Source organism: Electrophorus electricus, chromosome 4 (assembly GCF_041902795.1).
Source record: "Electrophorus electricus isolate QZ-2024a chromosome 4, ASM4190279v1, whole genome shotgun sequence".
Lineage (NCBI taxonomy): Eukaryota > Metazoa > Chordata > Actinopteri > Gymnotiformes > Gymnotidae > Electrophorus > Electrophorus electricus.
Window position 1 is genome coordinate 32090001 of NC_137500.1, and position 27395 is coordinate 32117395.

At 45.6% G+C, this 27395-nt stretch overlaps 1 protein-coding gene across 3 annotated transcripts in view; it reads right to left on the reverse strand.

The window, feature by feature from the left end:
* The window catches only part of pde1a (phosphodiesterase 1A, calmodulin-dependent), a 79617-nt gene that overhangs the window by 27580 nt on the left and 24642 nt on the right, over window positions 1-27395 (reverse strand). Inside the window, exons 2-3 of one of the 3 annotated variants that reach the window (XM_081713320.1) lie at window positions 23058-23190; window positions 12270-12296 (exon numbers count right to left, since the gene is read on the reverse strand). In XM_081713320.1, coding sequence (XP_081569446.1) covers window positions 12270-12296; window positions 23058-23190 — 160 coding nt within the window. Of the gene's footprint in view, window positions 1-2137; window positions 2565-12269; window positions 12297-16147; window positions 16955-23057; window positions 23191-27395 lie in introns of those variants that run through there. The other 2 variants (XM_081713321.1, XM_081713322.1) reach the window with 2 other exon arrangements.

The window sequence follows — 27395 nt, forward strand, 5'->3', positions numbered from 1 at the left end:
AGGACCTTGTGACGTGTGCCCCCCCCCGAGGCGCAGGGAGAGAGTGAGTGAGTGTGTTTTGTGCTGCACACGACAGAGCTAGCTATTTCTTCTCTTGGCCTTCTTTTCTTTTCTATAAGTAACGCGTCTTTGGCCGATTCTTGAGTTCATGTGAGAATGGGACATTTCTGTGTCACGTGTGAATAACCCAGCACATAGAGTACAGCCAAACCGAGCTGGTCTGACTCTCATCACCTCCATGCGCTTCACGGCTCTCCCTTCTAGTTCCGAAGCTCTCTGTTAATCCGGGTTGGAGTAGAAATTAAACTGGACAAACTCCAAACTGAAACGGACTGTGATAATCGGCACTCAGATTCGCAACAGCGTTTGGTACCACAGAGGGAAAAGATACCAGCTCTCGGAACTGAAGACTATCAGCGTGGATTCATTCTGCTCTCTGAATTAAAAATATCATAACAAACTCTGGACGTTTAATTCAATAGAAGCTTTCTGAGTGTTTTTATGTTTCTTTAGCTGGCGTGATTAAGATCTCCAGTCTGAGAAATGTGCGCTCCACCGCTGTTTTCCCATGATACCGCTGTTCTGCTGGTTTTCGGAGAAACGGCCATAACCTGATCTGTTTGGTTTCATCTACGTTGTTGATTGAGTGCAGGGTGTCTGAGATGGCCAAGTCCATTTGAACATCTCTGACTTGGCTCCCTCCATCTCTCTGAGCTGCGATGAGATCAGCATAGGCGAGCTGACTCATGTCTCGCTGCGTGGATGTCTCCAGCACCCTGGGTCTCATAGTAAACATCAGGGCATTTGTCAGACAGAGGCCGCGTGACACAAAGCAGATGTCATTTCACCCCATCCGTGGGGTTTTAAGTGTAGGCCAGGATTTCTCTGGTTATAAACAAACGCTGAAGAGAAAGCCTCATTTCCTGCTCGGAGCTTGGCCCGAAAGCTTCAATGACCAGTTGTTCCCATACAAGACTCTCCAGAAACCGAGTCCAGTGTCAGAGCCTCCGGAGAGGCAACATGTTGTGAGCTGTGAGTGCAAGGCACACAGGCCAGCAGCATGAACCCCCAAAACTGACCCAAGGCATCAGCACAAACCCCTAGAACTGACCTGGGGCAGCAGCATGAACCCCCACCACTGACCTACCACTGACCTGGAGCAGCAGCACGAAATCCCTGCACTGATCTGGGGCAACTCTGTAAAGAAAGAACTGTGATCTGGGGTGCTTACCAGCATACTCTCACACACTTGTACTATCACCCAGATAGAGTTGCCCTTGAATTCTCTCCCATGGAAAAAAAAGCAAAGCTTTTCCTCCAGTACAGTACACAGGACAGACCAGAGCAGCTGGAGCAGACTGATACGCTGTTTGACCAAGGCAGGCAAATGCTGACGCGCTGACTCGAGATAAACGCTGACTCGAGCTAAACACTGACTTGAGAGAAACGCTGACTCGTGCTAAAGACTGACTCAAGCTAAACGCTGACTCGCGCTAAAGACTGACTCAAGTTAAACGCTGACTCGAGCTAAATGCTGAGTCGCTGACTCGAGTTAAACACTCACTCGCTGACTCGAGCTAAACGCAGAGTGATGTACCAGCTCTCTGGCTCCCTGGAGCACTTTTGACATGCAAGAAAGTCCATTAACAACACACTCGAAATAATCAGGCACTGCAGCCAACCCCAGCATGACTGTAATGACTCTAAAACCACAGTGCATGGGCTCACCCAGCGAACCCACCCCTACCGCACTCAGGTTGACGGCCATGGTGAAACAGCGCTGAACATTACAGTGTTCCGGGAATCAAAGTTACACTTTACATTGGGGATATTTTTGAAAAAGGTTTTTTATACCTGAAGGAAAAAATAAATAAAAATAAAAAACAGCACAAGACAAGTTTATGGAAAGTTTTTGTTCCCTGTCAGACGTCCATAGACACACACACCCCCACCACATATGCACGCACGCACACACACACAGAGAGAGAGAGAACGGATCCCGATTTGGGACACAAAATCCAATTTTCTACTCAGAGAGCAAGTGAAACACACACACACACGCTCACACTTGTTCACCTGTAATGTCCCAGCAGAGGCAGGCAGAAGAGCAGAAGTATTGTCTTTCGTCTCGTCTTACCTGAAAATGGGTCTGTGAAGAAGCTGTCTCTTTATGGTCACATACCGGTCCATTGAGGAGGGCGTGCGTGTGCACGGGCGTGCGTGCGGGCAGGGCTGGTGCAGAGCTGTGCGCTCACTGGGGCTGCTCACAGCTGTCTCCCTCACTACCCTGCGAGCTCAGTCTGGCCCTGCCTCTCTCTGGAAAAGGCCAGGGAGGCCATATCGCCGTCAACGTTCCTCGACGCGGGGCGAGCCTGAGCAGGGGGCCTTGCTCTCGCTCACACACACACACACACACACACACACACACACACACACACACACACATGCGTGCGCACGCACACACACACGTGCGCGTGCTCGTGCGCTCCCACGGCCACAGAGCTCAGGCGAGACCAGTTTCCAGAGGGGGTTGTGTGCAGCTCTTCCCCCTTGCTTCAGGGAACTTCGCACACGACTTATCTGGCCATGTCCTTCCCACAGACACACCCCAAAATAAAATTCCCTCTCACACTCAGGCCAGCCTGTCTGAGTAGCCTCTCGCGGTCTCGGAGTGAACTTTTGCTCCGTGCGCACGTTAAAACAGAAAAGACTGGCCACGTGTTAGCAGGACAGTAAATATTTCCCACTCTGGCTCTGATTCTGTGTGGGTGATGTTTGGACAAAGCTATGCGAGTTCTTTCTTCTTTCTTTGGACAGGGGCGTTAGCGCGACAGAGCTTACCAGGTTTTTACCGACAGAAGGTTTGGCTCTGTGTCTGAAGCAGGGACAAGCTTTCTTAATCCCTGGTGGATGAGTAATCCAGAAGGATTCATCAAAATGCCGCAACACCCCAGGATTATGAGTACTCTGAGACAGACGGGGAAGACTCCACACAACTTGAAAAGAAATAAACGTATGACTAAATAAAATAAAGAATTATGGCTTGTGCCAAGAGGAAAACTTCAAACACGAGGAAAAGACGAAAGAGGGCTGTACCGCAAAAGGTTCCGAACCATTAAAGACATCTTTTAGGAAATGTGTAAATGTCACTGTTTTTTTTATACCTCCAGTTTCAAACTGTGCTTGCCAACAGCTCAAAATGTGTTTAGCATGAGATCAAAGTCTAGAGGGAACCAAAACACTGTACAAGTTGAACAGGAGGTGCAGTTTATGACAAACAACGTATAAATGTCATGTCAATAAGCATTAAATGGCCATGATGCCTTGATTTGTTGAGAGGAACCCAAACAGGGAATAAGCAAAGCTTTTTCCACCATGCCAAAATATTTTGGCAACACATTCAAATTGAGGTAGATGTAGTCAGTTCAGTTCCCAGTTGGACGCAGCACGTCAGGCGATACCAGTGTGCCTACACATGGACACCCCACGCTCCATACGCACCGTCCTTCCGGATTCAACGTGGAATAAGAATGGATCTGATCTGGTGTGCGCACGCAAGGTGATAAGGCAGTGCGCATCATGATTGGTACCAAGCAGGACAAGAATCATACGAAACAAACTGTTATATAAACAATTGCAATAACAGTGTGTTCTTTCGTCCTGCTGCAGACACGCACACACACAAACACACACACAGGCACATGCCTGGGTGAATGTGGAGGGGTCAATGATGAAGTGTTTTATTTCAGCCTTGAAACAGTGTCCTCTGTTCTAGTTCTAAATCAGCTGGAAGTAGCTCTAAACAAGCAGGAAGTAGTTCTAAACCAGCAGGAAGTATTTCTAAACCAGCAGGAAGTAACTCTAAACCAGCACGTATCTCATTGTAGAAGCTTGTATATTCCTGCTGTGTGTTGTTGTGGTAAACATGCATCAGTGAAAGGCCATCTTTGATTTTGTACAATGTGTTTAATTTAATTTTTTTCCTAGATAAACCCAAATCATTTAATAACTATACTAAAAGGACTAAATGTGTTTTTTGGGGGGACTTTTTCCAGGGGGGGTCTAAATAATTCATAATACTGTTCTTAGAAGCTACTGGGCCTACGAGGACATAAGAGACATGCAGGGCTGTCATGCGCTAACTGTCCGTTGTCTCTGGGCCTGCTGGCTTCCCAAGCACACATCCACAGCCACTTGTCTTCTGGGTTTAGGACACTTCTTCTGTCTCCTCTGCTATTGTGATGGTTACTGTGGCAAGATGGCCCCACAGAAATGCATTTCCAGGTCAGAGAGGAGAGCTAAATCGGAAGGTTTCTGGACATGCCCATGTTTGTGTGACACTGAGAACTAGGCATGTACCTGTAATTAAAGTTCACTGAAATACCCAAATGGCATTAATTGATTGTTCTTTACATTGTGTTTCTGGATGTAGATGTGAACTCCAGCTGGCTATGTTTGCCTGCGCACCCTTCATAATTAGGCCATTAAGTCAGTTCAACCGTACGCTGATGAAATGCTTGTTGTTGTTGTTGTTTTGTTTTATGCTGTGAAGCAAATTGCCACAGAACTTCTAGTTCTGTGTCACTCAAAAATGAACAAATTGTAGCATGTTCTGTCATAACACGCTAGGACTCAAGCAATTCAAATGTTTACAGACTGTAAACTCTGAGAAACCTTTATGAGCAAGCAAACCTCTGGCTGTGTCTGAAATTTACTTCCATCATTTTTTAAGTCTGACTGAATGAGTAGTAAGTTCACACTCCAAAAAAAAACAACACAATCTAGAAAACAGAGATTCTGTACTAAATTTGCTGAAAAAGCTAGTGCACTATAGAGCCCGTCACGCACCACAGAAAAGCTATAAGTGGAGCTACAGGTAGAGTTATAGGTGGTGCTATTTGTTGAGTTATAGGTGGAATTATAGGTGGAACTACAGGTAGAGTTATAGGTGGCACTATTGGTGTGGAGTTACAGGTAGAGCTACAGGTGCTAGGATGCCCAAGACATTTATACGTCATATGTGCATGACCTGCCCTTTAAGCACATTTCACTAGTACGGAATTTAAATGGAATTTAAACAAATTTAAACAAATTCCTTTTAAATCATGCATGTTTCACATAATTGTTTTGCATATCTGTACCTAAGTCTTAGTGAGCCTAGAAAAAAAGTTACATTTTTTGTAACTGCTTGGTAATAACTGCATAGGTTAGGTTTCATTTCATTATACTGTATGCTCTTGTCTGCATGGGTTTTGTAGAGGCCTGAATCAAATCAGTATTATTCTATTAGAGTATTATATCCATGATCTACACTGCAGCCTTAATTAATTAATTAATTAATCAATTAATTAATTAGTTAATGTTTTGTAAGTGAACCTATCAAAGATACATCTAGTTTGGACAGTGTTTCAAAAGTGTTGCCCCACAGCACCCCTGCTGGTGGAAGACCTTCACTGCAGAGAACAGGCACCAAATCATCAGACGAGATTAATATCAGGGCAGAGCTTAGCAGACCTTTTTCTCTCCAAAATCCATATCCTGGCCATACAAGAGGTCAAAAAGAATATCTGAGTTCATTTGAGAAAAAGATGAAACCCCAAGAGGACAAACAAACAACAAACAAACAAACAAATCTAGAGAGTGCCATTAGAAGGGAAGCAGTCATACAGACGTACAAATATTAAAATCTCTCTGGCACTCCATTAAATTAAAAAGCATTTATTTAGACTTGGCTACAGATGTGTCTGGAGTCTTTGTCAAGGAGAGTCATAACGGACACTCTTGTATCACTGACCCTGACAGTCCAGTGGTATCACTAACCCTGAGAGTCCATTGGTATCACTGACCCTGACAGTCCAGTGGTATCACTGACCCTGAAAGTCCAGTTGTATCACTGACCCTGACAGTCCAGTGGTATCACTGACCTTGAAAGTCCAGTGGTCCTCGTGGTCCTGATGAAACTGCGCTTCTGAAGTCCCAGACCAACATCTGCCCACTCAGTTCTATACTTATCCAGGAGCAGCTTGTGCTTTCTTTAAACAAAGACACCGAGCTTTATTCTACATCCTTTACAATCCACCCCAGTGGCTTCCAGAAGCGAATAAGGTCCATGAACCAAAGCAGGATCTAACCACACTGAAGACCTTCTGCCAGAGGCTCACAGGACCATCAAAGACCTGGTGGCTGTAAGCCCAGCTGGTGCAACTACGTTTCTATCAAAAGTGTTGCCAGGAGCAACCAGCAATAAAGCCGTCCTGCAGACCTCAGGCTACTTGAGGAAGGAGACACCGTCTTGGCCAATACTATTTCCACTAGCACTTATCAATATCAGGTATCAATAACATTCCCAGTGTATGAGCTGCTCTGATCAATATCAGTTATTGAACACATACCCTGTATATGAGCCACTCTGAGTAATATCAGCTATTGATATCAGTGATTTCCTTCCTAAATCTGAGATTAAAATTTGATATAAAGAAGAAGGAAAAACCCCAATAATTGCTGCTGTCAAGCACACATTTATGCCATTTATCAGCGGAAAGTTAAGACGTTGGACTCCAGTACTTTTCTGATTCACTTATTTCAGGATTAAGCCTCGGCTGTGTGAGCATGTCAAACATCAGACCCTGGAACAGTTCGTCACCCACGCTGGTCTTATCTCTCTGCCCTGTCATCCGAACCGATCTTTCCAAGCTTACAAAACCCGTAGCTTTGGGACAAAGAGCAGGTTGGTTACAGTAAGTGTATATAAGGTTCAGTCACTTTAAAGGGGTTTGGCTGCGTATCACTGGCATCAGATACAAAGTGCATTTGTCAAAATAAAAGTCTGCAGCTCGCTGATGGTCAGATTTTGCAGCTGTTTGGGAATAATCTTCTTTCACCTCCAGGACCCTTTCTCGGCCTCTTCCAAATAGTTGTCACCTTCCTGGTTTTGTCCTGGCTTGTATTTCGCAGTGACAATTAATCATGTCCGCAAAAATCTTAAACATTGTCTTACTAAAAGTGCAGGCCTAATTTTTTAGCACTCACACTGCATCCACTGTTCCCATCTCCTTTCTGTCTGGCGAAAACTTTCATCATAATCATAACAAGGTTTTTTTTCTGGTGGTTGATGAAGAATGGTGGGTTAAGTCAGAGCGGGGACATAGTGTCGCAACACTGCAGAGCATCACAAGACTCTGCAACGTATGCTTAATTAGCACATTAATGCTAATGCACTGCTAATTAGCTACTAAGCACCCAAAACACCTGGGTGGCTAAACTCAACATGGGCACTAACCTTCCGCTTAAAAAAAAAAGCCCCTGGACTTGACACTTGAAGGGTGGTTAGACTGGGCGGCTCTAAAAAGTGTTAAAAGCAGAAGGATACAATCATATTTTCTGAAAAAGCCTCATACACAGACAGAGTTCTGCAGCTTCGCAGCTGCTCAGATCTGTTTTGTCCTTGGTTCGGAGACGGTTACGGGTGATCGTCTTGTCAAGAGGAAAACAACCTGATCGGTGTCTCCTATAAAGGAAAGCCTCTGTCTCTGTCGTGAGTCCACTTTCGAAACAAAGGTTATGACAAGGCGAGGACACGGTTCAAGTTTAAGGCGGAAACTGGAAGCCTGAATTGCTCCAAGGAACCAAATTGCTACCTTCCAAGCCCAAATGATTACCTTAACGCTAAACCCATGCAGCTTTGGCTGGGTCACGGACGTCCAGCCCCCCTGGCGCAGGTTGGGCTGGTGACTTTGAGTTCCTCCCTCTGGGCCTTGACAGGACTGGCAGAAAACGCTTCATTTAGCGCTGCAATTTCAGAATGATGTCATGGAAAAAAGGACATGGAGAAAGAGAGACTTTGATGAGCTCCCAACTCTCATGGTTGCGTTGGGCCACGTGCACTTATCATGCAGGAGGATCAGGGGGACGTGGGTAGGGGTTCGGGGGACCGAGAGTGGTTATGTCGTCTATGGAAACACACTTTAGTCTGCGGAAGGCTCAAAAGCTCTCCTTTAGGCTATGATCAGGACCTCTAAACGTAAACAGAAGCTTCCTGACCTGCAGCCAAACACTTTTCTTCAAACCTGGAATCATTTAGTGTCACCAGAGAAGGCCCCGAAGTCGGATCAGCTGTCCAACATGCACGCTGGGAAAGGCGAGAGCGCTGGGATTCGGAGATGTTTGATCCATACATCCCTAACCCTCTCAGAGAGTTGTACCCTGATGCACGCTGCTATAGCAACCGTCACGTAGGACACGGTTGCTGTGGATAGTGTTGATGTCAGGCACAAAAATAGATGGTTGTTTTGTTCCCTTTATAACTTCACACAGCGGCCGGATAAGAGGTCAAGGTTGACACTGATAAGACGTTTTAAAATACTTATTTTCTTAAACATTTGTTTATTAATGCTTAAATGTGTGTGTGTGTGTGTGTGTGTGTGAGCTTTATGTTTACTCAGAGACCGATTGAAGAATGGCCAATTTCTGGATGGGATGTTTAGGAAATGTTTTGGGTTTTTTTTACTGTTGTAAACACAAAGACGTGTACATGTGTGGAGGCAGACGTGGGTTCAGGCACGAATCATTACCGTGCCTGAAACTCTTTGAGGGAGAACGGTAATTGCACAGTGACACTTCCATTTTCTGGCCAATCTTCATCTGTGTGTGTGTGTCCCTCTCTGCAGAGTGCTACAGTCCAGCTCAGCTATAATCAAAGCCTGGCAGACGACGCGGCCGACAGAGGCGTTTGCTCGGCCACACGCAGGCAGAGAACACGCGGTTAACGCCGCCTCACGTTTGATGACCCGACGTGGGCGGACAGAGAGGTCTTTTTTGCTTCAGAGTGAACGGCCTGTTAAATGGCAGGCAAAGATTTCTGGTATATTGTGAAGCTTGGCACTGCTGGACAGAAGAACCCCGGCAGGCATTCTAAACTTTTTTCGATCATCTTAAGGGGCAAATTGTCCACAAGCTAAACATTCTCTGAGAAATCTTTCTACATTTTTTACATGCATATGTGCTTATTAATAGATGTAATCTAGCAGGGACAAGCTGACCTCATTTGCATAACACTGAAGGTCCACTAGCAGATTCTAGAGGCTGTGATCTGCCTCGATGCAATGCCACGACCCCAACAACCTCCTTATTAGCAGCGCATGTTACAAGATGCTTGGGAATCTGTGTGCTCTCACCCAGAATGGAATCTCTCACGGATATCTGATCCAGTGAAGCAAAGCGTCTGTTCATTTGGAACCCCCCACCCCCTACCCCACCACATAGCATCCCTGCTCACAAGACCCAAAACAGCGCAAGGGTTCGAAAACAAACCGCAGTGCAGATTCGCCTCACCTTCTGAGCCACTTTGACTTCTCAGATCCGATCGCCTGTTTGTGAAACATGTCAGTCCAGGCGAAAACGTTAATGTCGGTAAGAGTGTAAGAGTGAACTGCTACTGCGATAACCGTGTTAACAAATCTGAATGAATGTCCCCTTTAATAACTCCCAATTACTGGACAGCCTGAAACAAGCAGAAAAACTGAGAGTGGAGGGGACTCACGGTTGCCAGGAGACAGCGTAGGTACACAGTAAAGTAAGTGGGTGGAGAGGTGGAGGTATCCAGGGACGTAGGCTAATGGGGATCGGGGATAATGCCCCTGTACCAACCCAGAGAGCCAGAGACATATGAGACGGATAGAGATGGAGAGAGGAAAACAAATCCCTTGTTCCATTCCGCCTTCATCGAGAAGAGGACAGAAAACTGCAACATTTTTTTTCCCTTCACCAGACATTAAGCTAAGTGCTAACCTGGGTGTGTGTGGTAGGCTGGACGGTAACGTTGCGAAATGCTTTTCTGTTCTGGAGAACCAACTCGGCAGACGGGTGACTGCACAGCCGATGACTTTTCTGGGGAGACACTTACGCAACCGCTGCACCCTAAAAACGCCATCGGGCCGACGCACAATTCCGGACGGGCTACTGGAAGTGGAAAAATTATGCTCGAGCAATAAAGCCTCTTTTGACCTCTGGTGTCTGTTTATGAGCTGTCAGGCTGTTTATAACACTGTAGGTAACACAAGCTGCTCGCTTGCTGACCTGAGACAGGAACGCATGCACTGCTGTGTCACGTTGCCTGCGTCGTGTAGCCTGCGTCGTGTAGCCTGCGTCGTGTAGCCTGCGTCGTGTTGCCTGTGTTGGGCTCTGCGAAAGGACAGCCTAACTTGACTCAACCTCTCAGCCGTTCTGATTCCAGCCTTCTTAGTTATGCAGTGACGTCTGGATTTGGTGTAATCACGCTCAGGGAACCGAGTGAATCTGATTAGCTGAAATTTTACCATGGATGTCAGACTTACAACAGAGTTACAACACCCCCACCTCCTCAAAAGGCAGAGTAATGCAACAAACTCTTCCCCCAGAACAACAGAGCTGGTTGTAGTTTGGTAGTTAGTAAAACTACCGGACGCTACTCGTGTCTTGAGCAGGAGACTAAGCACCCTTGGACAAACGGAGCTGGCAGGGTTGGTGCAGTGGTGGAGGGTAGCAAGGAGGTGACAGGGCTCGCTGGGCTGGCCGAGTGACTACATTTTCATTTAGAAAAATTTTACTTTTGAAAGAAAAATAAATCAATTTAACAGAGTAGACAGTGTTCCATGAAGCTCATGGAGCAGAAGGAGCAGTTGGATGGGTGTAAGGTGCACAGACATAATTTGGGTGAAACAGTTGGATGGGGGCCTCTAGTGGCTACACTGCAGATGTAAGCAGAGGCCACGTTTTGTACAGCACCCTGGAGAGAGCCATCTGAACTGGGGCGATACTGGCCCTGTTTCTCCCACGGATACAGTCAGAGCGGATGCCACAGCAGCGGTGTGGGACCCAGGGAGAGACCCTGCCTCGCGTTCACACTAAAACGTGGGGACAAGGTTGGAAATGGTGCTAAGGTTATACAGTAGGTAAGAGTTTACCACCTGAAAATAAATTCATCACTTGCCCTTCCCGATGAACAAAGAAGAATTCCCTTTATGTCTGTTCTTGGTTAAGAAAGAAAGAAAAAGAAAGGATTTCTAAACTGGAAAAGAGTTGTATAGTTTTGTCACTGGATGTGTGGTTTCAGGTGAACTGAGAGCAAACACAGTAGCCCTGCCCTCTACTCATGTGGCCACCTATCAGATCCGTGGGGGAAGTGAGGTCACGACCTGCTTCAGCAGTCGCACTAAACCGTGTGTGTGTGTGTGGATGGGGAGGTGGGGGGGCGGGTGTGTGTGTGCACGCGTAAGAGAGAAAGAACGAAACGAGGCACCACACTGAGAACACACACACCTCTCTCCCGCATGCAATATGAGAACACTCACTTACAAGCACTTACACATTCACACACACACACACACACACACACACACACACACACACACGTCTTCTAAAGACTTTTCTAAATGTCTTCCTCACAATAGACCATGGAAGCACATAAAAACATGTCTTAGTGAAACAATTCAAATATATTGACCTTATAGCTTTGTTTTAAAGTAAAAACAAATGAAGCTGAATTTATTAATATTAGTCAGTAAAATGCTAAGTCTGATATGATGGTGTATAATAATGCTAGTATCAACTCCATGTTATTGGATATGATGCTTGGTGGTGCTGCCTGTGATGTTATCAGTGAACATCAGCACTTTTGGTGTGTGGTTAGTTAGAAACACTGTACAATACACTGGGAGTAACGGAGCGTTTAATGGCAGCGCAGGTGATGTATACACATACGTGTGTGCATGCGTGTTTGTGTGTGGACCTCAGCAAGCACCCGGGGACTTCTCTCCATGTGAGAGTCGGCAAGCCTCAGACTGTGTTTGTGTGTGTGTGTGTGTGTGTGTGTGTGTGTGTGTGTGTGTGTGTGTGAAGAGGAGGGAGAGGAGAAGCTTTATTACTCACTGCTAACCCTCCTAGCCTTTCCAGACGATAGGAGGGACAGTCACACTCCTCATTACCTCAGAGAACTCTTTACGACCTGTTCACTGACTAATCGCCCACTTCACCGTCTCCCCTCTGCAGGAGTAGCGTCTTCATCTACACACACACCTCTACAGTGAGAACACCACAGCCCTGCTCAGAGGTGCGGCCCCGTCGGACGAGCTCAGTGTGGAGCTCGGGCGCGTTAGCAAAGGATCAATCAGGTTTGGTGTTATTCCACACCACGACGGCTGAAATATTGACTGGACAATTTCATAGTTGGTGTGTGAGACCAGCGAGACCAGTGTGGCATAAACCGCAGAGGGGCAGGACGTCGGTGGGCTTACCTCTGACAGGTGTTCTTATACTTCTGCCTGCAAAACAGAGCAGAGGAGCATGGTGTCAGAAGTGCACGTGAACACGAAGACAGAAACACCCGAGGCAAAGACATTATCAATGACGCCAGGTGTTTTTGTGTGTGTGTGTGTGTGTGTGTGTGTCTGTGTGTGTGTGCGGGTGCATGTGCATATGTGTGAGATATGTGTGTGTGTTTTATGTGTTTGTTGTATGTGATTACTTTGTGTGTGTGTGTGTGTGTGCTAGTAGAGTTGTCCATACTCCATCTTGCTGAATGTGAAATTCACTGAAACTCTAGTGTGTTTGTGCAAATCAGGGACTCTCATTTTCACTCAACGTTCTTTACTGAGCTGTTTTAACACACAAATACACAAACACTACTCCGCATTGATAAACATTTTTTCAAACCTTTTCTTGTGAAGATGCTCATCAAATAGTTTTTTTTTTTTTTTTACTAAAAACAACCATAATATCTTGATTTAGTGTCATTCCTAAGCTATGAAGCATTAATGATATATGTTACACTTATACAGCATTTATTTTCTTTTTTACATTGGAAAACTTTACAGTAAAAGCATCAGTACAAACAACAGCACAGTCTGTGCTGCCCACCTGACAGTGTACTATCACATAATAAATAAATACATCTTAGTGAATGAATAGATCAAACCAGCTCTGCAGGGCTGCTACAGACAGCTGGATTGATCAAACCATCGGAAGCCTGTGGGCAGTGGACAGGTCTGAGTACCTGAGGAGTCTAATGGCTGTTTTCCCCAAGAAGGCATTTCACTATGAATACATTACAAAACAGTTTAGAGCCTTAAGCCGGTACTCTCATACTGCAACTATGAAGTCTAGATCACGTGGGTCCAGGATTCATCAGGATACCCCAGGATACCCCGGAATTGACCAGGATTAGCAGCCCAGCTCACCGCACGCTCACCTGACTGCCCTAGAGACCGATTCACTTAATTAGCTGTTTGATGGCTAACTGGTTTTACGCTGCTAATGATTCTGTTTTAGTCCATGGGAAGAGGAGACCGTGTGGCTAATATGTGGAATGGAAGAAGGCAACTGTATGATGTTTCATGTCAGCAGGTTTCTAATCAGAACAGCTAAATGAAAGCAAGCAAAGAGTTAAAAAATGTAGGACTATTAATCCAGTAAACCAAGCACTCTCTATTAATACAGTAAACCATGCAGTTTTTATTAACCCAGTAAACTGAGTGGTCTCTATTAATCCAGTAAACCAAGCACACTCTGGTAATCCAGTAAACCGAGCAGTTTTTATTAATCTAGTAAACTGAATGGTCTCTACTAATCCAGTAAACCGAGCACACACTATTAATCCAGTAAACTGAGTGGTCTCTATTAATCCAGTAAATTGAGCAGTCTCTACTAATCCAGTAAACAGAGCACACTCTATTAATCCAGTAAACCATGCAGTTTTTATTAATCCAGTAAACTGAGTGGTCTCTATTAATCCAGTAAACCGAGCACACACTATTAATCCAGTAAACTGAGTGGTCTCTATTAATCCAGTAAACTGAGCAGTTTGTATTAATCCAGTAAACTGAGTGGTCTCTATTAATCCAGTAAACCAAGCACACTCTGGTAATCCAGTAAACCGAGCAGTTCTTATTAATCTAGTAAACTGAATGGTCTCTACTAATCCAGTAAACCGAGCACACACTATTAATCCAGTAAACTGAGTGGTCTCTATTAATCCAATAAACTGAGCAGTCTCTACTAATCCAGTAAACAGAGCACACTCTATTAATCCAGTAAACCATGCAGTTTTTATTAATCCAGTAAACTGAGTGGTCTCTATTAATCCAGTAAACCGAGCACACACTATTAATCCAGTAAACTGAGTGGTCTCTATTAATCCAGTAAATTGAGCAGTTTGTATTAATCCAGTAAACTGAGCAGTTTGTATTAATCCAGTAAACTGAGTGGTCTCTACTAATCCAGTAAACTGAGCACACTCTATTAATCCAGTAAACTGAGTGGTCTCTATTAATCCAGTAAACTGAGTGATCTCTATTAATCCAGTAAACTGAGTGGTCTCTATTAATCCAGTAAACTGAGTGATCTCTATTAATCCAGTAAACTGAGTGGTCTCTATTAATCCAGTAAACTGAGTGGTCTCTATTAATCCAGTGTTTGCTAACCTCTAGAGACTTAACCTACAATATTTTTGCTAACAGCTAACACATAACAGTTACATAGTTTTCACATATGGTAGTACATTAGGGTGTTTTATATAGAGGGTGTCGAAGGTGTATTACCATTTGCAGATTCAGTTTTTCTGGAAATCTAACTTTAGAACTAGGCTCCTTGTTTTTCCTGAGCCTGAATTAGTCTAAGTTGGAATGACTCCACATCCACGTTCCCAAACATGTCCTCTGTTTTGGACCTAAGAAATGCATGTAATATTTTACAGGCCTAAATAATAGTAAATAGTATTATTATAAAGTAACTACAATAATAATAACAATAATTCCTAACATTATAAGAGCTAGAGGTTTACTAAATAATACTGATGTTTGAAGGAGAATGTTGGTGTTTGTAAGAGAATGTTGGTGTTTGTGACAATGTTAGTGTATGTGTGTCTAGAAGAATGTTTGTATTTTTAGGAGAATGTTGGTGTTTCTAGGACAATGTTAGTGTGTGTGTAGTAGAATGTTGGTGTTTGTGAGATAATGATGGTGTTTGTTGGAGAGTGTTGGTGTTTGTAGGGGAAAGTTGGTGTTTATAAGAGAATGATGGTGTTTGGAGGATAGTGTTGCTGCTTATAAGAGAATGTTGGTGTTTGTGAGAATGTGGGTGTTTGAAGGAGAATGTTGGTGTTTCTAGGAGAATGTTGGTGTGTGTTTAGTAGAATGTTGGCATTTGAAGGATAGTGTTGCTGCTTATAAGAGAATGTTGGTGTTTGAATGAGAATGTTGGCGTTTGTAGGATACAATTGTGTTTGTTGGAGAATGTTGGTATTTGTAGGATAACGATGGTGTTTGTTGGAGAATGTTGGTGTTTGTAGCAGAATGTTGGGTTGGCCCCCCCCCCCCCCATCTTCTGATTCTTTGGCTCGGACTCAGTGAAGATATAACTGAGGGCCAAAAACTAGGCTGGAAATTTGGAAGCTAACAAAGATCCCTTGGTACGACGGGGTCTGGTGACACTGCCAAGAAGATCTGTGCATGAGAACTGTTACTGGTGCAAACAGAACTAAGATACAAGTGGACTGTCTCTATGTTCATCCAGAGCCAAGAAAATATTTTATGAAGCTGTTTTACTCCAACTTCGAGGACTTGGCTATGTTACACTGTTTGTAGAAAAGTGCCAATATGTGGGATATATTTTGGATTATTAAGGTATTACCTGCAGGTTTTCCTGACCCGGTTTCTCATCATCTCCTCACCTGACTCAGTACACAACCGCAAGTGATTAAACGGAAAGCATTTACAGACGAGGTCATAGGAAATAACTCTAAGATAAAGAGACCAGGAGGATAATTATGGCAGCCAATCAAAAACACCAGAGGAGCTAGCTCGCATGAAGTCATGAATGGAATGCAGTGCTTACACAACAGAAGAGAACAGCGCTCCTGCCACAGGTGCATCAGTCCAAGAAATCACTTAACATCTACGGAACACAACACGGATGCAGCGTAGATTCTGCAGTGCAACACAATGAGCATCGCTCACAAACACAGCCTCCCCACCGCTCGAGAACAGAACCCACTAACTGCGTCTGGGGTGCCTCCGGGTTGTAGCTGGGCGTGAGGTGTCCATGCGTGCGGTGCCCGTGCGTGTAATGCCCGTGCGAGAGGTGCCCGTGCGTGCGGTGCCCGTGCGTGGTCACTTACATTCCCCTCAGCCGGAGCCACATTCGCTCGGTCTGCTCAGTCCTCCCGTACTTCATGGAGTTGTTTTCCAGTCCGTCTGTGTCACTTGCCAATGAATCCATGCCTGAGTGCGTGTGTGCGCGCGTTTGCGCGCAAGTGTGTATGTCGTCCTACGCCGTCACAGAGTGGGCAGGTAGCGGGTCGAGCATGTGCGTCTCGGAGCTCTTCACAGTGTGTCGGCAGCCCAGACTCGCGTGCGACTCCCAGAGTCTGCACTGTCCTCCGGCTCCACAGAGCATGAGGGAGATAGTGTGTGTGTGTGTGTGTGTGGGGAGGTGGGGGGCGGGTGTGTGTGTGCACGCGTAAGAGAGAAAGAACGAAACGAGGCACCACACTGAGAACACACGCACCTCTCTCCCGCATGCGATATGAGAACACTCACTTACAAGCACTTACACATTCACACACACACACACACACACGGGCAGCCACACACAAGTCTTCTTCACGCAGACTCTCGCCCTCAGTCACCCTCGCTGTTCCGCTGGGTTCCTCAATCTGTCTCTCTCTCTCTTACTCTGGAGCTGCGGGCTTTCTGATCTTTCTCACTCTCAGTGTTTGAGCTCTTCCCAGCTTTTTTTTCCTCCTTCCTTCTCACTTTTCCTGTCTCTCTCTCTCTCTCGCTCTCTCTCAGCGTTCTATTGCTCTTGCCGTGACGCAGGCAGATCTGCTCTCCTGTAGCTAACGGACTTCGGTGCTCCTGATGAGCACACGAGCACGCTGCCCCCGCACCTCCACAGAGCCTCGCGATGCTGGAGGAGCTTCCTGTGCTGAGCAGATGGGCTCTGCCTCAGTAGCTACTCCCCCTATCACACAACACATAGCCACTCTGGTTCAACTCACAACGCAGACCTCAGAGAGAGAGAGATAGAGAGAGAGTGTGTGTGTGTGTGTGTGTGAGAGAGAGAGAGAGAGAGAGAGAGAGAGAAAGAGAGAGAGAGAGAGAAAGGGATATGGGGTGCTCATTTCTTCACATCCTCGCTGATATCATCATCATCATCATCATCATCATCATCATCATCATTGTCATCATCATCATCATCAGGGAGAGCTAGATGCACCTGCCGCTCTGCTTTTTTCCTGTCCAGCAGATACATGCTCTCTAAGCCATAAACAGCTGCTAACGCACTTATGGCAGCCAGGATCACAATGTGCGTTGTTGTGTGTGTGAGGGAGTGAGACACACGGTGGGATGAGTCGCTCCTGGAGACCGTCCCTCGAGACCCCCCCCCCCCCACTCAGAGACTGCTCACTCCTTATGCGTCAATCTCCCCTGCAACCCCCATTCCAGCCTAGCTGCCTCACAGAGCAAAAGCATGAAAATTTCATGATTGTTTGTGAAGGAGGATGGGCGGGAGGGTGTGTGTGTGTGTGTGTGTGTGTGTGTGTGTGTGTGCGTGCGCTTGTGGGGAGGGGGGATTGCAGGAAAGAAAAAGAACCCCTCATACCTGTTACCCTGCATGTACCCTGTCTTTCCTGCTCTTTTAACACGCAGACCTGTTAGTTGTTTTCTCCACGTTCATGTGCGCTGCGCGTGATGTAAAAGTGACAGTGTTTGACGTGCTTTGTTGCGCACCGCTGCACGCGAACACTCGGCACCCGGGTCTGTGGCAGGCCCGCGTGTGCGACTCGAGCAGGCTGCATCCTAACGATCTCTTCCTCGAGGACGCAAGTTTATTGGATTACACGCTGTGATGTAAAACAGCTTAATTATTTCACGATTGCCATAGGAACCAAACAGGGCATTTCCTACGTTGAACGGCTGCATCTGGAAATGGGAAGATTAGCAGGTTGCTGGAAAGCTAACTTCCTTTTGTCTCTAAGAAAACAAAATCTGGTGTTTAATGTCATCGCGACACATCAGACCCTTCTGCAGAGGGTTCAGAAGTTCAGTAGTTCAGGAAATGCGAATAACGCACTCCAGTCATGCGGAGGTTTTATAGCCGGCGTGTACACTCATGGGCTTGATGATCCTCGGAGATGACGGATGCATTGTTGAAACACTGAAGACAAGGAGAAAAACAATGGCAGGATCTCCGTTTCTGTTGCCTTTGTGGAACGTTGCGTTAGCGTTTGTTTTGCGGAGATAGAGCTTAATGAAGGCATAAATTAGCCCGCTTGAGATTTTAATAAACAGAGAAAAGCATAAAGCCAAGGCGCCATTATCGCACGAGCCGCAGCGCAAGCCAAACATTCATATTCACTTTCTGTTCTAAAACGGTGATTGATGAGAGACGTTGCCACGGAAACACACGAATTGCCTGGTTACACAAATGGCTTTGCAGGGGCTGATTATTGCTGTAAAAGAATGAAGAGACAGCCAGGGAGGGAGAGAGGCGGGGAGCGAGAGAGAGAGCGCAAACATCAACTCTATCAGTTGTTCTATCTGAGGCAGTTCTCCTACGAACAGGACTATCAACTGTAAACACTTCTGGGATGTGCAATAGTAGCACCAAGGCAAATTCCCCTACAAATAAAACTGAACTTACTCACACACTGGAACACGGTGCATTGCATTTACGGTCTGTAAATGCAAATGCAACACAGTGCGATCTTGAAACCCTTCACACAGTGAATGTGCCTGCAGATAACGGGCATTAGCTGGGGAGCCGAACGCCCAGGAGGGTCGTGTGATGATGCAGGCAGGGTTAGGAGCCCGAGGAGCTTGAGCGCTCGCGTGTGTTTACATTCTAAAGGTGAGCTTGTCTCGCGTCAACAGTCAAATCCATTTTAAGTGGCGGATAAGGCAGTCTTCAGCTCGGTTCCTGCTGTGGTTGCTGTGGTAGGAGCGTTCAGGACTGAGAACAGCATGGCGGTTGACAGAGGACTAGCAGCCTCGTCTGGAAGCCCGAAACTCCTGCCAGTGCTATTAGATTTTTTTTTTATTGTTGCCCTGATGTGCAGAAGTAACTTTCCCCAAATGAACAAAAGCCCCAAATGTGATGTGCTTATCGCTATGGTGATAATCACCTGAGCGATGTGTGACCTTTGCCCTTTTACCTCTACCTTTGTCTAATCTAGCTGTCTGCTTTTGTCATTTGTTAAAGCTGTGAATCAGGGCTGACTGAGGCATTAGGGCAGATTTCACACACACACACACGCACGCATACACATATACACGCACACACACTCACACACACAAACATGCATGCAGGCACACACACACTCACATGCTCACACACATGCACGCACACACACACACACAGACACACACACACACACACACACAATAAGTGTAGATATGCTTCCTACTCTCTTTCTTCACAAACTCGGAGCTGATCCTCAGGTGTCTGCAGGGCTGTTTGGGCTCTGTGCTGTCTCAGGGGCTCTGCTCACCGCTGGCGTAATGGAGCAGGTCCCGTTACAGAACCACACGTATGTCAACATTGGGCCACACCTGGCCCGGGCTCCACCGCACGCGTGATGCCCCTGTGTGTCGCCTGGGCATCCATGCTCACTAACAGAAGGGGCATTAAACCATAAGCTCTTAAGCCTTGGCTGAACCTTCCAGCTCTGCAGTGAACAGCATCCGTCCATCCAGTCAGAGGTAAGTAATGAACACAATTTGGTGGTTTACTACTGCACCCCCATCCCCCATCCCCGCACCTTCCCCCAGCGCGCTGATGGACCCCTGGCATTGACGTCAGAGCTTCCCTGGGCTGTAGAGACACGGGTCTTTGTCGCAGCTCCATGGGGGTGGGCCCTCTATAACCCTCCCCCTTAATTCAATTGAGTTTTAAGCACCAAACATTCTGACAGTATTTACCCCCAGTGCTCCCGGAAATCCACCCCACGGCACCATGCTTTAAACCCTCTGGACGAGGACGCACCGAATGCCTCTGATGGATGTTGCTCACATCATACACAACCCTGATTGTGCTGTTGTGGGAGTGCTAAAGCAGGAGAAATGATTTCCCATATGGAGTGCATTTCACTTTGACTGTTGCTTTTCTGAATATTAATATCTGAAACACTTTTTTTCATTTTAATAATTTTGTGCTGCTTCCGATACCCGCAAGGGTTCTTCACATCCCGTAGTGTGGTTGGGTTATCACATTTACTGACAGAAACTATTCAGGTCTGGAGACAGATGTAACTTACTAATTCATGATAAATGTTTTACACCCATCTGCAAAAGATTGGAGGTGTACAGTAAGTCTTTAGAGTTTCTGAAGTCTGTAGGGTGGAAATCTTTTGCACAGATTGCGTTAGCCTCCCTTTATCAGTGGTTAGTTTCTGTAATCTCCAGATCAGTCCTGTTTTTTCTAATCACATATAATAAACTGAATATTTGCTGCAACCGTTTGGCTGCTACTGTGACAAACTAGCTGACCTCTGTGTAACTGGAGACTGACTGGGAAAAGGGACGCTATGGATCTGTTGCCAGACGCGGAGACCCCACACTGTTCCGTCCCTCACTCGGTATGGACTGAGCGTCAGTGCTAACAGACACCTCACACAAGCTTTTCTCTTGTTTTACACTTAGTTTAGGATCTAAGCCCCAGACAAACACATCTAGTGTTACCGGCCAAGGCTCGCAAAACAAGACTGGTGATGCGTCTTTACCTGGACCTGCTAACGCAGAGGCCAGAGACTGTCACCATGGATACATCAGTAGAGCCGGGAGTAAGTGAAAAACAAATGCTAGGAATCTCATGTATGTGTGGGGGGGGCATTTGCGGACAACTGTGTGAAGGAGGACTGTCACACACAGAAACGTCAAAGCTAAATCAGTACGGATAAATGGCAGGGCACACACAGAACACTAATGCACAGCGAACATTCCTCAGTGCAGAACCCATGCTGTGTCGACAGACATGGAAGGAAAAATGGATCCATCATTCCCATCAGTCCTATCGATCTCACTCCTAAACGTCCAATTATACGTTTCAGCTCCAAACCACATCCACTGCATTTATCATCCTCCCACATGACACTCAGAAGAAATCATAAGATTATGCAAAATCCCAAAATTAGCAAATCTGCATGAATGCACCATGAGAAGGCAGAGTAACAGTCTGAGGGTGGAGACGGCAGAGTAACAGTCTAAGGGTGGAGAAGGCAGAGTAACAGTCTGAGGTGGAGAAGGCAGTGTAACAGTCTGAGGGTGGAGAAGGCAGTGTAACGGTCTGAGGGTGGAGAAGGCAGAATAACGGTATGAGGGTGGAGAAGGCAGAATGACGGTCTGAGGTGGAGAAGGCTGTGTAACGGTCTGAGGGTGGAGTTTGCCTTCACAAAGCCACTTTGTTCATGTATCCCGCCTGTATGCCTCTCATGTGATTAAACACTTCATCTGACGTGTTGCCGTGGCAACGGACTGCTGCTTTTATTTCACGTCATGTAGTTATTAATAAAGTCCAAAGCCTTGGTGAAGGTTGGGTGGGACAGGGCGGTCCCATCTGCCCAGTTTGGCCCGTGTTAGCAGGCTGAGGTGGGAGCTGAGGTCTTCTAGCACTCACAGCACCTGGGAGCATCTACACAAACAACACTCAGCGAACTCAGCTTTAATCATCAATCTGATGATGTAATTCTGCTTGTAACACGGTAGGCAAGTCCTGGACAGGAGAAGAACAGAGTGAAGGGCTTTCTCTCTCTCTATCTCTCTGTATATCCATCTATCTTTTTCACTCCCCAATTCCATTTCTTCCTGTCTTTTGCTTTTTAAAGTCAGGAAATAAGTCTTGCGTGAAAGCTAATACCTCTTTGCAGGTAAAACCTGTAACGACCTGTCATTACCCACAAATTATTTCAGATGTTTCACTAATGGACAATTAGCTCCAGCAGGTCTCCCAGTACGTCCACCCCCGCCTCTATAAAAACAGTTGATATCGGAATATAATTGGATGATAGATCTTTTTCAATGGTCCTTGAATGTGGCATAGTCCAATTATCCCGATTTCTAAGCATTCACATTAGCAATCTGAGTGAGTCATGCACAGGGATCTGTGTAAGAACACAAAGAGTAGGGCACTATTTCACTCACACACACACACACACACACACACAGAAGGATGAAACAGGTTCTGACACTACTGCCAGTTACCACCATGCTGTTATTCTTCCACTGATTTTATTTTTTACTGCAGTTCTGGACATTTATCACAGCACTGCAATAAGGACCCAGACCTTCCAAACTGTTTCCTAAGTCAAAGGTCAGATCTCTGTTCTTGGCATCTTTTCATGGATTTATTAGATTTATTTAGAATTCCAGATTATCAACATGTGTATAAATTTAAGCATGTGCATGAATTTAAAATAACTATCAGACTTATTACTTAAATAAAATATATGATCAACACAGCAGGCGCGTGTGATATTCTGCTCAGCGTCCTTGGATGTCAAAGTTGTGGCCCTTCAAAAAAGCACTTTGAACACTTGCACGAGTATACACTCATTCAACTCTCGCATGCATCTTCCACGTCACACATCTTTTCTTTCCACTGTGAAAAGGACATGCTTCAGTCAGCTATGTTGCTATGACTACCCGTCGAGTTCCACAGCGGCGAAGCCACGGCACGGTACATACTGTTGTTTTCAGAGCTAAATGGCAGTGCGCACTCCCTGCTCAAGCACGCATCCCTCAGTACCACTGACTCGGAGAGATTTTGTCCAACATGGCACTGTGCATAGCAATAAAAAAAAGGAAAATATATCACACTTAAAGTCAGAATTTCCCTGGTCACTGCCATCGTGCTCAAAACATTATATGGTGCGTGTGAAAGTGACTGGGCTCCAGAGAGCCAGAAGACTGGTGTGTGAATCACCGTGTAGCCTATAAAAAAAATTGACCTTGGTTAGGCGAGAATGTGCACATTGACTGGCGTGTCACGCCTTTTCACTAGAGGCAGGTGGTGCTGTGGGGAGTTCGTACCTAATCCTGGGGTCTTTGGCCACAGCCACATCCTTTCTCGCATGTCCCGGTGCTCGGACCCCCATCATGTCGCACCTGTTCCACGCAGAACGGGACACGGGCGGCCGCACATGCAGGGGACACAGGGACTCGCCTGCGGAGAAATGCGGGACACTCGGGATATTTCAAAAAGTAAGCAGCAATGTCATATACACCAAACGTCAGTTTGTACTTGTCTCCATGTAACACTTTTCATTAAATAACCCTGTCCTGTTACGCAGCACGATATTCTGTACTGAAGATCACACCTTCAGTGTTGAATTTACAAGTGTAGTGTTCACTTATCAGTACGGACACAAATAAATGTGAAATTCAACAGTGGGCATCTCGTGCCAGAGAAATTAAAATGAAACATAATTAAAATTAAAATCGTTGTGGGTAACTGTAACCATGTGGGTGTTTGAAAGTGCTCAGATGTCTGTAGCACCTAGAAATGTCCTGTTTTCTTCCAGAGGAGAAGGATGATGAACTATCCTCAGGTTTCTAATTCTAATTCTTGGCCTCCGTTGGCGTGTGGCTGTGGAATTTATTCATATGCAAATGAAATTTCTGCAGGCTTGAAACTTCGGAAGGGCAAATTCAAAAACATATAAAATAACTCTATGATTAAAACTCCATCCTATTACTAGGGCTCTCTCCCTCTCTCTCTCTCCCTCTCTCTCTCTCTATCTATCCCCCCCCCCACACACACCCACACACACACAATTTCATGCATTGCAGCATTTCCAGTTTAGTTGTCTTTAATCTCCAGTATTTCCAGATCCTTTCCGTGATCACATGACCGTACATTCTCCCAAAGCGGGTGCGCCTTTCAGCTCATCAGCCGTTGGATACTGGCCAGAGAAACACCCTAATCAAGCACGTTCACCAGGTCAGCATATGGCACTGCTAGGGTTTGAGTCCAGCCTGAGAACACAGGGCATAGGTCAAAGCATGGCCTGCCTGACCCCCTGGGAGAGTAGTGTCGCTTTTCTTGGATAAGTCTTTGGGTTGACACAGGAGTGGGGGTGAGGGAGAGAGCGAGAGAGCGAGAGAGAGAGAGAGAGAGAGAGAGAGAGAGAGAGAGAGACAAGAGCAGAGAAAACTACTGAAGTCAAAGGCCAGTGAGTGTAAGTGCTGGTGTGTGTATAATGCAGCTGTTGGGTGGACATAACTATTACAGACTCATTTATGATTCAGTGAAGATCATTGAGTTTTATTGGTTGCCATAGAGATGTATTTGGCAAACTCCCCTAGAGTACCAAGAGCAATGACAATGCTTATCGACAGTTAGACTGCCATCTACAAATACAGCTCTGCAACATGGCAGGAAACCAGATAGAAAACAGTGACAGACAGAGAGAGAGAGAGAGAGAGAGAGAGAGAGAATCAGTACACAGCCGCATGTATGTGAGATAGAGGGAATGAGAAAGAGATTGAATGTTTGTTTAGAAGTGAAAGCATGTGTGAACGGGAGAGAGAAAGAGGGAGACAGAGAAATAGAGAGGGAGAGAGAGAGAAGGAGAGAGAGAAGGAGAGAGCGAGGGGGAGAGCGAGAGGGTAAGAGGGAGAGAGAGCGAGGGAGAGGAGGAGAGATGTAGGGATGGAGACCCCTACCGCTTCATCACCAACATCAAGCGCAGGTGTGGCTGAGATTTCTTACATTAAAATTTCACTTCGCATCCACACAAACAACTGTGGCCAACCCATGATGAGGTCTGCTTTCTTTAACAAGTGACGGCGAGCCGCTCCCTCCACCAATCAGCACTGAAGATACAGACACATCGCTGTGAAGGCCAGTGCAATGAAGTCAGGAAACACACTCTTCGAACTTCAATATGACACACACACACAACTGTTACTGCGTCAGCGTCCTGTGACTGAAAATTCATTTGCAGGAATTTGCAAAAGTCACAAAAAGATCATTGCACAGCGAAGGGGCACGGCACTACAGCTGACATTAACACACACACACACACACACACACACACACACCTTTTCTCATAACGCCACTCCTATGAATGAAGAAAAAAAAATCTCCCATGATAATTCCTCACCCATCATAATCCATGCTCATTCTTTGGAAGATTAGAGATGAGTTTGGTTGCATCTGTGATATCTGTGTGCATGTCATTTGTCTAGTTTAAGCCATTTTATAAAGTTCACTATCTCAAATCAAACGGACAGAGCGCTCAGAGCTTTCTGTCTTTAACAAAGCAACGTGGGCAGACACAGTAACAGCCGTGCACATTTACCAGGGTAGGAGCCAGAATTCCTATCCTTGTATTTGACAAGAAATGTCTGTGATTTAATCTTAGCAATTAACTATCGATAGACAAAGAAAAGAGGAGACAGAGGATGAGAACTGAGAGGAGAGAGTGGAACAGGAGACGAATGAGAACAGGGGGAGAACAGGAGGAGAGGGGAGACTAGAATGAGAACAGGGGAGAACAGGAGGAGAGGGGAGACTAGAATGAGAACAGGGGAGAACAGGAGGAGAGGGGAGACTAGAATGAGAACAGGGGAGAACAGGAGGAGAGGGGAGACTAGAATGAGAACAGGGGAGAACAGGAAAAGATGGGAGACCAGAAAGAGAACAGGGGAGAACAGGAGGAGAGGGGAGACTAGAATGAGAACAGGGCAAGCACAGGAAGAGAGTAGAGACTGGAGGAGAGGGGAGTGTGCCCTGGTATGGCAAACCTTCAGCTGGAAATCTGATCTGCTCATCATGTTGTAAGCAAGGCCTGTGAGAACATGTTTTCACGTTGCCATGGAGAAGCAGAAAAACAGATTCTCTTGGACACCAGCTGCAAATCCTTTCAAGGGTAAAAATAAAATGCAATGAATTTCTCCTCTAGAGACAGGAAAAACCATGTTACCATTGGGTTAAGACAAGGTTACCCCTTTAATGATGAAAATCTAATGACCCTAGTGGTTGTGCAGACACTGGACAGGACAGAAGCATTGGTAAATGTACAACACTTTAAAGAACAGATTTTAATCAGCCTTCATAGGATATTAAAATGGTTTTCAGATGTATTTGTGAAATGTTTTCCATACAGTTCCACAGGGCATAATACCAAGAGATAATTTAAGCACTAATTTTAGTTTGCAACCTTAAAACCAATTACACATGATACAATGCAGAGACGTCTGCAGATTAGTGAGCTCTGCAATGCTTCCTTCACCCTTTACATATATATGACCAGGGCACTTACTGAGCTATGTGGTAGAGAAACAGTGTGGATGGAAAAAGATGTCAAAACATTTGAAGTCATTGGCCGGTGGAGATGTAACAATACATAAAATTAGGATATTGGTAATGTACCCAACACTAATGAACACAGGACTGAATAATGGTAATGTACCCAACACTAATGAATACAGAACTGAGTAATGATAATATACCCAACACTAATGAACACAGGACTGAATAATGGTAATGTACCCAACACTAATGAATACAGAACTGAGTAATGATAATATACCCAACACTAATGAACACAGGACTGAATAATGGTAATGTACCCAACACTAATGAATACAGGACTGAGTAATGGTAATGTACCCAACACTAATGAATACAGGACTGAGTAATGGTAATGTACCCAACACTAATGAATACAGGACTGAGTAATTTTAATGTACCCAACACTAATGAATATAGAACTGAGAAGATCTCCAGCAATATGCAGCATCAGGCTGAAATGCATCACACCACTGCATCGTTGAAGCCTAAACTCTCCAGATCAATCACAAGAAAAGATGAGGTCAAGAAGGAGCTGCTCCAAACAGCAGAGACGGCGCATCAGACTAATCCGCCAGCTGGCAGGACAGATGTCCACCTGCTTGGGGGAAAATTAGAGGTTTGTTTCATTGGAATTGGAATTCCCGAGGGCAAAGAAGGAGGAGACGCAGCAATATTTTTGGAAGAACTGATTCCGGAATTGCTTAATGTAGAAGGAAATTGCAACATAGAACGTGCACACGGAGTCATCAGTCAACAGATAACAAGATAACGCTCCTTCTGGACATGTTCAAGGCAACACAGCGTGAAACACTCAAAGAAAAACTGCACAAACTGAAGGTGAGCATCACCTAAACTGAAAATCCACACTGAAGAGGAAGTAAAGACTTTAGCATGCCCTCGGAAGGTCACAGCCTTCAAAGACGCTATGGCGTGAGTCGTTGGAGGGATGTTTGTTTCTTGGCTGGACTACAGTGGGTTTCCTTAGGGTGGGTTTTAGTGGGACTAAAATGTGCAAAGGTCAGGTTCAAGTGTTTTGTGTTCTTTTTGTGTTTTGTTTTGTATTTGGCGGT